The following is a 14,023-nucleotide window of genomic DNA, read 5'->3' on the forward strand; positions in this document are numbered from 1 at the left end:
CCCAAATACTGTCATAAATTCAAAAAGTGGAGGTGCTCAAAACTTTCTAAACAGCATATCTATCCACATTGCACTTGCGCCTGTACCCTGGGGCCTCCTGCTAGGCATGCAGGTACGCACCCTGGCCGGAGCGATTCCAACAGTGAGCTTTGGGGAAGGCTGCTGAAGGCAAACCTGCGAGGGATGGGGCAGTGGCATTGCAGCAGGACACCAACCTCCCTCAAAAAGTGTACACTGCTGGCTGAAAGGGAAATGGGCTGAGAAACCGAGACAGTATGCTAATTCAATTCTTCCCCTCCTGTGTTGTCTAACTTAAATCTCCCTGCCTACTCCTGTTTTGCAAAGGTCCTGGAAAAAGACAGTAGCAATTCTAGCAGCTTTGTAGCAGGGCAAATACTGTTTGGGCTTTTAGGGCTTTTATGCTTATGTTGAAAAGTCACTCTCCAAAGTGCTGCTTCAGATCCCATTGAGGATCAAAGATATGCATTAAATTACACTATTGAATCCTTTTCTGCAAAGGATGACAGAACAGGGATTTTATACTCTCAGCAGTAAGAGTACAGAACCTTACAAATCTTTGGGAAAATAACAAGAAAAAAAAAAAAGAAAAAGGAAAAAGAATATCATAATAACTGCATCCCATCTCTAAATTTCCCTAAATACCAGCACCCTCATGCAGGTGCAGGTAAGGGTGTTAATATTTTTTTGGCAGAAAATTTAGGCAAACCTAAATCATGCCAAACCACATGGATAACTTGTAATTGCAATAGAAAAACAACAAAACTATGTTATCCAAAATTGCCAGTTATACTTCCTCTGTGATGAAAACAATGAAGTTTCTGGGGAAGATAAACGCAAAACATAAGGATGACTCATTTAAAGAAAGCTTGAAAGCCTGTCTCGTGTCCCTTAGTGAGACAAGTAAAGATCCCCATAATCTCAGGATCTTGTTTGACTTTGTTTATCTATGCTTAGATAAATGTAAGTCATTAAAATGCACAGCCACATTACTTAATGTGGGTTAACAAAGTATGAAACCATCTAGTAAATTCATGATTCACAGCAGTACTTGTAAAACACCAGTACCTATACTTCTAACCGAGGTACATTATATTTGAAAACCGCAATATGTGTTGCACATTTTTAACATAAGCAGTCTACTTTTCAGATGTGCTGAGCAACTGCAACTCCTATAAAAATTGATGGGGCTCACGTCAAAGTAATGTAGCGGTAACTGTCCAACTCATTTACTCTTGTAAGTACATTTACTGTGAGGACACGTACACTTCAATCTCAAACCACGTTCACAGCAAACTTTACATGTAACACTGCACAAGCTGTCTCACACTTTCTGGTGGCTTTAAAGGATAACAAGAGACAAGCAGCTTTACACTGCTAATATAATATACCACTGAAGTATCTGAGAGCAGAGTCAGACCAGCTAACCTGGACAGTGCTGACCCAGGTGAAGTGGTTACTGCTCTCAGTTGTTTGTGCATGTCCTTTGCCAGAGGTTAATGCTCTTTTCTAGCAAAAGCTTTTTCTTTCTTTTGCTCTCTCTTCCTTCCTTTTCCTTTTCCTTTTCCTTTTCCTTTTCCTTTTCCTTTTCCTTTTCCTTTTCCTTTTCCTTTTCCTTTTCCTTTTCCTTTTCCTTTTCCTTTTCCTTTTCCTTTTCCTTTCCCTTTCCCTTTCCCTTTTCCTTTTCCTTTTCCTTTTCCTTTTCCTTTTCCTTCCTCCATCATTTCACTAAATTGGGTTAGAAAGCAGACAAACTGTGAAAATGACAGGGCTAAGAAAAAAATAACCTTTGACAGGGCTGCCAGTGAGACAGGGACATCCAACGGGGAGCAGTAAATATTCCAACCCAGATGATGGTGATGATGAGCAGGTTAGTCTGTCTAGCCGTGCCTCATGCCCTGGTGAACTCCACACGAGTCAGGCATGTTGAGGAAGGACGAGCAGGGGAACTGAAAGCCTCTCTTACGGAAGGAGGCTCATAGACACAGGTATGGTTAGTGTGCAGCAAATAAAGACCAGGAGGAAGAGGATGGTTCTTCATTAATACATTGGGAATGAAAAACAGAAAAACTGTCACTTAAGCTATAGGATAAGAGCTGCTTAAAAAGGAGTGGGTATAAAATTCCCATGAGTCAGTTCAGGCTAGAAATCAGGCAGTGGTTTCCAAAGAGGCCCTGTAGGGCCCCTCAGCAGTTTTTTTGGTTACAGCAGCCAGCCAAGTGTTCAGCCTAACCGGGCACATTTGTGGGAAAGCAATGCTGTGGCTGCTCCCCGTCTCAGGCTGCACTCTTATCCCCTGTCTGCACCACCATGTACATCCCTATCGCAGGAGCTCGCAGCCGGGCATGGCCTGCCACATGGGGAACGGGGCAGGAGCAGCGCCGAAGCATTCGGTTCAGGAGCGTCAATGGTATGATCAAGGGATAAAATCCTCACTGGCCATGGAACTTGTGTGTGGGAAAAATGGTAAGGAGCTAGAGGCGGAGGATGACACCAAAAGTGAAGAGGCTGGTGTGAGGGAGATGTAGCAGGTTTTGTTCTGATGTCCTAATCAAGGCTTAGCTGCGTGTTATTAAGCAGACATGATTCGACGTTAAGAGTGTTTAGACATCAGGGATAATCAGGCCAGCCAAATTCAGACTTTGAATGTGTGAAAAAGGAGGCCACGTGAAGAAAAAAGTTGCAGCACAGTCTTGTCGGTGTTTCAATTTATTTTCTCTGAAGCATTTGCAAATGAGAATTTTCCTGGGGCTCGAGAACCTTTGGCAGGGCTGAGGTGGCAATGACCAACTGAGAACAGTAAGAATTTCAACCCAAATCACCATCACCAGCTCTCTAAATATAAAAATAATTAATTTGTTTTCATACTTGAAGCTCAGTAAAAATACAAAACCTCAGGGGCCATCCACACTTGAAAGCTCCTTTGGATTAAGGCAGTGTGGGAATTTACACTCCCCAGGCTCCGCTTGAATACTTAAAGTACAGTTGACTTTTACTCCAAGCAAGACAGTTTTTCGTGACTTGACTTAATACATTTTCAAAGAGGGGAGTGTCCACACATGGAATTACTCTGAAATAACTAACTGCCCACATAGGCAAGCCCTAGCAGCTAACACTGGAAGTAAATATTTTCAGTGCTCAAGCACAGAGCCTACGAGCACTTACTCACATACTCAGTTTCATGCAGATGAATATACCTGTCAGGTTTTGTAGGGTTGCTCTTGCACATGCTAAAATATTTACAGGATTGGGACCCTGCTTTGTAGAAAGAGATGCGTACTGTGCCCCAGGGTACCACCTTAAAGGAAAATATGAATCCCCCAACTGAATGCTAGTGTATCCCATCATCTCTCCCCTCTCTCTGATACCATTCCAGTTGGCTCTCTCGCACTCCCAGATAACTCACACATGCTCACTCATACACAAACTCTACAGCACCCCTTCCCCCCACGAAACAGTCAGCCAGCTGTTACAAAATTCAGACATTTCATTAACACAGTTTACTGGCTGATATTGCCAAGCAAAATAGAGACAATTAATAATAATCAGGACTGAAGGGTCTGAGACAGCTTATGAGTAAAGGATTGTATTAGTTGTTTAAAAAGGACAAACTCGCTCCTGCCTGGAGTGATAGGGAACAAAGGGCGGTGATGTATAACCGGGGAGGAAAGAGACTCTCTCCGTGGCTTTTGTAGATTACTGTGTGAATGACAGGAGCGGCAGGAGCAAATACCTCTTTTCATTTGCTCAGCCTGCTGGAGAATAGCAGCAGCGCTTGCCAATGAAGCTGCAGCTGTGCTCCAGCTCCATTTAATCACTGTGTATGACTGAGGGTTAATTAGCTGCCATTCTTACTGCTATTTGTTGTTCTAATGAAGATTTGCATAAATGTAAGACTAGGGGGTAACTGATACTTGATTTTTCCCTTCAGAGAGGCTGGGGGTGGAAAACTCGCCCATCCCAAGTGTTTATGTTTGTGGGAGATTCAGTGTTGCCTTTCCCTTTGACCTGATCTGCTTCTGGCTGATGAATGGTGAACAAAGAGTTCAGAGTTTCTTATCAAATCGAGACCCCTGTTGGGTTTCTGCCTTTAGAAAGGGGCAGACTAGTTAGATGGGGAGAGGACCAAGGGATTAGAAAATTACTCCCAGCTGACAGAGAGGAAAATACATACATGCATGTTTCTGTATCTATGTACGTGCACATATATGGGATATATTTCAGTGACAGGTATCTCAGTGATATATATATATCAGTGATATATATCTCTATCATCTATCATCTATCTATCTGTTTATCTGTCTGTCTGTCTACCTATCTAGCATGTTCAATCTGGATGGCATGGAACCAATAGTTTGTTAATGATAAAATGTCATAAAAAATTAATGGGACACGCAGTACAACCAGAACAGGCTGTAGCATATTAGGCAATACACTGAAAAGCAAGAACTCATAAGTTTTTGCAAGCCTTCTGTTGTACAGCACTAACTTTCAGAGTTCACTTATAAAAAAGGTATCTATCTAACACGAAACAGGTGATCTCAAAGGAAGGCAAAAATGACTCAGTGGTTCACATCTACCTGCTATCGGCTCCTTGTAAGAGGGGAATTCACAATACAAGTTAAGAAATTGCATTCATTCCTCAAAAAATCATAGGAAAATTTTAACATGAAGCAGTAACAAAATCCAAAACTACTTTGTAATTAAAGAGAACATTTGAAAATGAAATGTCATAAAATTGTCCTGTTTACTATGGTCATGACAATGCTTATGGCTACTAACTGAAAGAAAGTGAAGGGAAGAATAATCTGGTTTTAGAATGTTAACTTGTTGCATACGATAATATATTATGGGCAACTGTTTTCAGTGTTCCTCTTACACACTTGGTCAGCTAAAACTGTTGCTTGACAGCATCTGTAAAATAGTCTAAGGGAAAGAAAAAGATTGAGAGGGCAGAGATAGTAAATTTCTAAATTTCAAATCACTACTGGGAAGTGGCCAGCTTTCAAGCTGACTGTATCCCTTCAAAGAGAGGTGACCACAAATGAGTACATACTTATTGCCAGTTTCTCAATCCCACCACAGCTTTGCAGTGCCTCTAGCTCTTTAGCTGGTCTCTAAGACACATGAGCAAATATTCATTTGCTTTTCTTCACGCTTCTGTCACCCATCCGCCTGACTTCCTATAGGCACCTCTGCATATTTTGGGGTAGACACTAGCAGAAGTCAATCTTTCAGAGATGTAAGCAGAGAGCATCCAACGCACCTGAAATAAATGTGCCTGAAGTGGTAACACAGGGCTCCTTTACCACTCCAGCTTTTAGCTGGAAGGAATGCCACAGGTTTTAACGCTATATACAGTAAGAAACCCACACGAAAATAAAAACACTCAGTTGCATTTTTGCCCACATTCACCTTATTTTGAGCTTGGAAATAATTCAGTCTTTTGTTACAGCTTTTGACTCAGCCCTTGATTATACAAGAATCTCACATTCTGCCCTTTGCAAAGCAATTTTTAGCCCTTTAGTTGGGGAGAAAAGTTTAAAAACAGGAAACCTGAAGGTTTAAAAACTAGATAGCAAGTTAAAAAAAAATCAGTGTACAATAAAAAATAAACCAGCAGCAATCCTCACAATGTGTAAAGAGATCACTTAATTTTTCTTTAATGATTCTTTAGTAATTTCTATATACTATGATTTTCCAAGGCTGCAGTGAGAATCATTCATTGGTAAATAGGCTGAGAGAGAGTGGAAATTACAGATCTAGTGGTCAATGGCAGAAAACAAATCTAAAAGAGCTGAGGGAAGAGGTTAAGTGCTATGCTAGTTAGTAAGAATGACAGCTTGCTTTGAATACTCATACTGGCTGTCCAGGATATTGAATAAACCTCATTTAAATTAATTTTCATTATTTGTAGAGTCTGTGTTAGACATCTATCACTGTCAGTACTATTAATATTCTTTTCAGAGACCATATTATCAGCATATTTAAATGAAAGCTTTCCTTTTCAATATTTATTAACTCATTAATATTTCTTGGTACTAATATCCTGGTTGTAATATCCAAATTAGTGCCTACTACAAGGTATTTTCTACTGATTAGACTTTTTGAATTAAAAGATTTTTATTCTCAAGTACTAAAAATGCACTTGAGCTCCTGAAATTGTGCTTTCTTTCTATGGTATGTCTTAATTTAAATGAATGGCATTTAAAATTTACATTTTTGTCTTTTTATAATAGGTAGCAGCAAAACAGCGCACTGACCATGTCCTAGTAGCTGACCGAACATGAACTGTGAATGAACGCAAATGTGGAAGTTAATTTGTCTTACCTGGGTTGCAGTCTGTGAGGAGGGAGCAGATGGAGAGGAGAACTTTAGAAATGGTTAATGCTGGACTCCAGTTGTCTTTTAAAATGTCCAGGCAGATGACGCCTTGGCTGTTAATATTACAGTGGTAGATTCTTGTCCGAAATGTTACCTAGAAAAGACAGCGTGTCTAAGTACAATGGTGTTCAAGCCAATAATTATAGGATTATTAAGCAATTAAAAAATTATATGAACTAACATTCTGCTTTCCTGGTTGAAATGGCAGTACTCTGCTACTGTCAGTTAAAGACTTGGCAAGATAGGGATATTCATAAGAAAATAAAGAAAATGAAGTCTGCCTCTTCCACCTGTGGCCAGCAGTGGAACTGGTTTGTGCAAGGTGAGAATGGGACATGCTTCCTTAGCTTCCTCTTGCCTTGGTCTCACTGATCTCATTAGTTTTGTATTGGGCCAAAAAAAGCTATTCCAGCCCCTGATCTGGACAATGTTCATAACTCAGGCCCACAGCTATTTCATGCTTTGAAGGGAGGCAGAAGACAACAGATTCTTCTGCTGTCTTCATCTGTTCACCGTTTGACCCAATAGATTAGGCTGGAAAAAAAATGTGGAGGCATCACATCAGTGACTCCTGGAGAAAGTAAAGTGAAATATCTTTGAGAAAGGCTGCTCAAATAAAATGCTTTTATTTCCAAATTTTAAGTTACAGTTGAATCAGTAGAATTGCTACAAACACCTTTTTTTTTTTTTTTTAGTTGATTTTGAGGATTTCTGTATCCATTTTATATTGTCTCCCAGGTGATCCTATATGTAGCAAACAAAGGATGAGATCACTTCTTTTAGCCTAGAATGATGAACTTCTGCTTCAAGTTGAAGATATAGGCCTTTTATTTTAAAAGAAATTCAGCTATGAAAGTCCACTTCGTAGTTCAGAATGAATACTGGGGCTACCGGATGAGAAGGGACAATATACAAAACTGCCCCTTAGGGGTCTCCATCAAGGACTAATTTCTCCATCAGTTCTACCCAAATGACAAGTCAAACCAGATGGTTTTAGTGACATGTTCATAACATCTAAAATGAAGATGTACAATTTCAGTACCTCATCAGCGATAACCCAGCCAACAGCGGGGCTGATTAGGCAGGAGACAACAGCAGGCAAAGCACACCCCAATTTAAGAAAGCTGTGCTTTTCACCAGAATTGGACAGTGCTAATAACTAGGAGTGCTTAGGCACCTATCCCTGCTCTACCACACAGATAAACCTGCTTCTGGAGAGTAATGGAAACTGATAACAGGCATGCTCCTGTTCTGATTTTATTCAATATCAGAAATCTCAGTGATTTCAGTGGGATTGAGATCAGGCCACTTATCAGTAAGCAGAAGAGAGGATACAAGTGAAATAACATGGTACCTGGTTTACTTCTATTAAAAAAAAATCATTCTCTAACACACTGAAAAATTCTGCCCCTTTGGATTAAATCAAGCAGCTTTGACAAAATAATGGAAAGAAAAGGTAGTACATTTCTGGTATTAAAACACTGCATTCAATAAGAAATACTTTTTCTCATAAGTACTTTTCCACATAAATCTGGGAAAGCACTTCTGGGCCCAGTGTCATGCACCAGTGAGTTCTGTAACAAAGATCTCAACAAAGCAAGTTCATCGGCTTTTAAATGCATCTATGTCTAAAGGTATTGCCAATTAATAGGATAATTTAATAGTTTGCCACTCCATACCCTACGTATTTGTAGGTTCTTTCCTTTCCTCCCCCTACAGTTGTGGTTTTGCTTATTGTTTTCCAGTCTAAGTGCTTCAATTCCCAGACTTTTATGAGAATTTAAAATATTTCTGGCACAATGAGCTCAATTCATCCAAACGCTATAGCCAGATGATCTATTTTTTAACCCTCATTAGGTGTCCAAACACATTCAGCATTTGAAGTGAAGGAAGTCTTCTGCAAGATCAAGAAAATAGTATTCAGTGATAAAATTAAATGTTCGTCTACAAAGGGAAGCTATTTTGAACAAGGAAGGTTACAAACACACAAAAGTGGTAAGCTACCTTACACAAACTGCATGTCAAAAGTGTCCACAAAGGGAGGTGGTGTGGAGGAGCATCCTGTGAATTGCAGGTCAGTGTTCATTAAGTCCCCAGATAGATTAACTCCAGGCACTCTTATACTTGAGGTATCGGTGAATCAGGGAGTTCTTCCTAGCAGGATGTCCCATGACTTGGGCAAACACTTTAGCACCTGTTTAATTTTAAGTATTGTATGCTTACTTCTCAGTACATTGCTGGAATAAAGTTTTTGCTTAATTATTTTCCCTGAACAAAGGTGCTTTCCTATGCTTCCATGATGAAAAATTTGAGGACTTTATTCAGTGATATCTGAATATACCGAGTAATAAGATATATGTGGTCTCACCAAATGTGGGGGAAACACACTGAAACCACTGGACAAATTAAATCATACCATCTAAATTATTTATAGACAGGTCAGTCTGAGCTTGTAACCTGCTTAAGATAAGGCCATCAATTTGAGCCTCTATTTTAATGCGTAACTGTTTTGCCATCAGCTTAGAGGACAGACACATTTCCACACGTTCCCCTGGCTTAGCTGGTTTTGAATCATTAAGTAGGGACACTGGGAATTTGGCAGGATTCAGAGAGCCACTGGGATGAATGGAGGTAGTTCATGTCTTTCATAAACTGTTCAACACTCCACTGCCATCTTAGGCTATATCTGGTGGATAAAGGCACGTGGGACTACACCCGTTTGTAGTTGGAAGGCTACTTTCAGCAAATACTTAGACCTGAAATTTAGCATTTTTTCACTATGAGCACATCTTAAGCCCGTGACACTGAGGAAGGCGCCCACTCACAAGATTAGGCTTGCTGCTTATCATTGACAAATATGTCACCAACTCGCCAAACACGCCAATGCACTTTAAAATGCCTGCCTAAGTACACAGAGACATTTTAATGACAAAAAAATCACAGCTTTCAGAATTTCAGAAAAAGCTGCATTAATGACAGCCTTAATATGCTGGGAACTGTGGACTGACGGTGGCAGGTAACGGTGTTCTTATCGCAAAGCAGCATACAGTGCAAGCGGGATGACATACTGCTTTCCTCATCTAGGTATTGCCTCAAATTGCAGTTAATGTGGGAAATGTTGACATGTAACTTTCTGGATGTTGTGTTTACCATACCCACATTTTAAAGTTATGCAGGGTCGTTCCTGTTATATGTGTAGAGAGAAATCAAGTGATAATACCATTCCAGGAGAACTACATTTTCTTTATTATGGCCATATTTTTACCTTTGATGCCACTTAAACAGTTTCTATAAATGGCGCACTCTAATTCTATTTATCCCCTAATGAAAACACCTAAACAATCCCATGCAGGGGCTCAAGGGAGTGTGTGGGTGTATAGAAGAAGTTATCCTCAGACAATTGAATGGTAGAGAAGTAATTTATCTTTTTTTTTGAACGATAAGTGTCCTCTACGGATTTACTCTCTTTGATTCTGCAGTTTTAAGAAGGCATCTCATTTTTGTTGAATAAAAGTGCAGGTCAGAAAAATATGCATTACAGGAAACAGGGAAAAATGGGACTATCTTCTGAAAACTGTAAGAGTACTACAAACAAGCTTTTGAAAGGTAATGATAAGGAATTTATATTCAATCAGTTTTGGAAGTAAACAATAATAAACTCGTCTGTTTATCTACTGCTGAATGCCAAACCCTTCTGAATACTGTAAAACAGGATTAAACAAATAAAAAAACCCCTTTATATAGTCTCTAAGAAGAAAATGAGGTTATCTATTCAAAAGGGGGAGGAAAAATGATTAGAGAGGAAGGAAGTACATGTAAAGCTATGGCTGGCTGTTCATTGAATAAGTTTTAGGACTGAAAAAAGAGTGTTTATAAAACCTGGGAAGAGGGAATTAAGATGGATTTCAGTTGAGTGATTGGAGGCAACTGGTTGTAGGCAAGATAAATCACTCCTGGATCTCAGAGTGATTTTGAGCACCAGTTTTCCAGCATGATGTAGTCCTAAAATCACTCACTATCTCTCTTTTGCACCTAATGTTCCTATGTTAGGTCTAAACCCAAGCAGCCACTGTGGCATTGGCATCTATGCGTGTGACTTGTTTAACCTTCACTGTGAGATTCAGAGACAGGCACATAAAGGCACCACAGCTCTGAAAGGGCTGGTTCCACAAACACATCTCATGCACTTTCAGACTCCACTGAATTCAGTCATAATTCTCTTCAAAAATGTATCATCATGAGGATCAAAAATGTATCATCAGGAGGAAGAAATGATTCTCCAGTTTTGCGTATTAGCACACAAGGGGTTACAGCGTGCACTCAGGAATTGCTTTCTTCAGCCTGTTTGGGTTCAAACCCTCACCTCCTGTTCCTCCTTCCTCCCACTGAAGCCTGGTGACTGTGCAGGGAGAGATGAAAGATTCCCAGAGTCAACAGGAGAATAAACAAAAACAACCCAGCCAACACTGGAAGCAGGCTGAGATCCCAGGGCTCTCATTCCCGCAGTTTTGGAAAGTTCCTTTCAAGCTCTTTCATTTCTTACAAGGGTGCAATCCTGCACACTTGCCTGAGATGAAACTTCTGTCTTCCTCAAATATTCCCCTGGAGTTCTCTTTTAATAAAACTGCGGTGGCACTACCTGAAGTGGAAGAAGTTGTATTGCATACAGAAAAGGTTATATATATATTAAAAAATATGATGCCCTTTATGATGATGTTCATGGAGCTCAGGAGGGACTAAGTAGTTCCCATCTCAGTTTGTCAGACTTTATGAGCAATAGATTTGTCTGCTCAAATAGAGAGAATAATAAAAACAAGATCAGGCCTACACTCTTTAGTCATATTAGAAAAATACTATAAAACAACCTAAATGAAAAATACCTATAGCTCTGAGTGACACAAAGTTCATGCAATAGCCTTTACATTAATTAGCATCCTTAAATTTCTTACAGACTGCACTTCATTTTACCTATAGCCAGCACTGAGGCTGCCTTTCTAAGACAGGGTGATCCATCTCTGGTTTGTAACTACAGATTTGTAGCACGCACATGAACAATTGTTGAGATACTTAATGGATTATGACATAAAGTGCATAATAAATGACTGACCACATGATGCTCACTATTAAAGACCATGATTTAAATATATGCCGAGAAATGAACTTCAGCCAGTTCTTAAAAAACTTGCTCACCCCTAATTTTAGTTGGTAAAGAACAGCTATAGTTTATTTTAGTGAAGGAAAATACATGTCATCTGCATTAGCAGGAAACAATAAATTGTAATTACTCTTGCTTGACCTACAGAAAAGTCCGATATGCAAACTACTCTGGATTTCTGTGGCAAAATGCACCATGAGAGACATAGCTAGCCAAAAGTGATAACAAATTAAAAGGGATACAATAGCATCCACATGAATTAACCTTTAATATTACTGAAAATGAAACAGCATGCAATATGAGTAATTATTCATTATATTCATGGTAATTATGAAGCTGAGTAACTACTCACACTGTCTCATTGAACAGACTGTTGCAGGGAAAAAAAAAACTGAATAAGCACAGCAATACTTAACGTCTACATTACATAAACGTACTCATTTTGCACACAGATTTAATAGCAGAAAAAGTAAAAAGGGGCCTTGATAATCTTAGATGCACCTGAGAGGGCAAATAAAAAATTATCTTAAACTGTACAAAGTTTTCTGAAAATAAAGGAAGAGCAGGAGAGAACAAGGGAAATGGATTACTGCTCGGGTTAGGGATGCTCAGAATAGAAAAAATATTGTAAGATCCAAAGCATCAAAAGCTTTCTCTGACAAAATCAATATGAGTTTTTATAAAATGATCTTCATTTAATCAGCATAATCTTTCTTACAATTAGTAATTCCATATGGAAAGTCAGCAATAAAGTCCTTTAATAGTAAAATTTTTAAAGATTTACTAGCCATTTAACTTTTATAAAATAAATCCTCCCTTTCGTAGTTTAAAGCGTGCAGACTGTATCGTCCTACATGCACGCCTCTCTGAGCTCGCCAAAGTGCTCCTTCATGTTCGGTTTAACGCAATCCAACTCTTCTCACCTAAATGTGAGTAAGCCTAGCACATAGCAACATGTTGTTAAAAAATCGTATATCACCATGTGACAGACAGTACCTGGCATTTTACTGTTCTTGCTAATTCTGCTGTGCTTCCGTAAGAAGGGAGCTCCCGGGTGTGCTCAGGGAATCGAGGCAGAGGCAGGTATGGCAGGCACGGGGCTCTGGGCACAGGGCTGCCGGTTGGCGGGGCGGGTGGGCAGGCTGTGGCAGGCACTTCAAGTCCTAAATTTTATTCTAAGAAACCTGGGCTTTTTTTCCTTGCCCAATTTTAACAGCCTTTGGGTATTTAGGTGCTCCCTACATGAGAAGTTCTAGGCAGACTGACCTCAAAACCACAGTTTTCTGTCCTAATCAGTTCATCTGTTCTTATTCTATAATAACAATGTACATAAAATTCTCTCTCACATCTGTATATATATGTGTGTGGGTAAAAGAGGACAAGAAAGAACATTGATATATGATTTATTTTTAGATCACATGCATTTTACGCAGTAGTAAAACGTGTGTGATATGGCAGAATTACAGTTTCTGAAACATCCAATAGACATCACAAGTCCTCTTTTGAAAATATATTTAACAAACAGTATGCAAACCACTGCTGTGAGGCAGAAGATATTCCCCATAAGATGCCTCTACAGGCCCTTTGGGGAGCTTAGTGTGTGGGGTATTTATAGGAAACGGGAAGAAATGATGAACTGCCTAAGTTTTGGGGAGGGAAAACAGGAAGAGTTTAGTTGGATAGGGACATTTTCGTCCAGACTAAATAAATCAATACAAACTACTGATATAAATTAGTATATTAAAAACAGAGCAAAAAAGAAGGCTATTCATTAGAAGAAATGGCAATTCAATTTGGCAATTACTAGAAGAATTATCAGATAACTGAATTCAAAGGAAATCTCAGAGATTTACATGGTATTGCCCTATCAAAAGTGACTTTTGCATTTATTTGCAATAAAATGTAGTTATTGATCCTTTCCTCAGCCTGACATATTTCTGCTTGCACCTCTGTCCTCTGCTTTACATCTCTGTGATCCTGTCATTTTGAGAGGCATCCAGGTTTCTTAAGGAGCCACCTGGCTTTGACCTGTCCCGAGCCCTGTACCACCACACGCTGCCCTATAGGTTCAGAGTTAGCTGAGGATATGAGGCCTATGGAACGAATGGGGTTTCACTGCAGGTGGTGCAAGCGTGGGAACCGCACGCTGCAGTTCGCATGCCTGGGAAGAGCTGCTCTGAGAAGAGCAGGACTCGGGCTGATACTGCTAGCTCTGACAGTGGTCTGCTGGTGGTAGGTTGTCCATTTCTCCCTCTCAAAGACTCCCGTGCATCTGATTTCTGCTTGCAGCCACCCGAAGTCTTTGCTCGCTGGGAAAGCCTGCCAACTCCATTTATTGTCACGGATGAAGGATCCACGGGCTGCTCTCAGCAAGGAGACGTAAATAGCAAGGCTGGGTGAAGAACGAGGGAGCGCTGAGGCACAGCAAAGGGGCTGGGGGAGGCGGTGGTGTGGGAATGTGCCAGG

General features: G+C 40.0%; 1 protein-coding gene across 2 annotated transcripts in view; it reads right to left on the reverse strand.

Annotated features, from left to right (window-relative positions):
- LOC104013899 (ubiquitin-conjugating enzyme E2 E2) overlaps window positions 1–14,023 on the reverse strand; it is a 223,543-nt gene that overhangs the window by 18,648 nt on the left and 190,872 nt on the right. For both annotated transcript variants that reach the window (XM_087746339.1, XM_087746262.1), the window contains exon 5: window positions 6,349–6,496. In XM_087746339.1, coding sequence (XP_087602465.1) covers window positions 6,349–6,496 — 148 coding nt within the window. The remainder of the gene's footprint in view (window positions 1–6,348; window positions 6,497–14,023) is intronic.

The sequence above is a fragment of the Nipponia nippon genome, unplaced genomic scaffold (assembly GCF_047370975.1).
Source record: "Nipponia nippon isolate SJK-2023a ecotype South Korea unplaced genomic scaffold, ASM4737097v1 scaffold_1, whole genome shotgun sequence".
Taxonomy (NCBI): Eukaryota; Metazoa; Chordata; class Aves; order Pelecaniformes; family Threskiornithidae; genus Nipponia; species Nipponia nippon.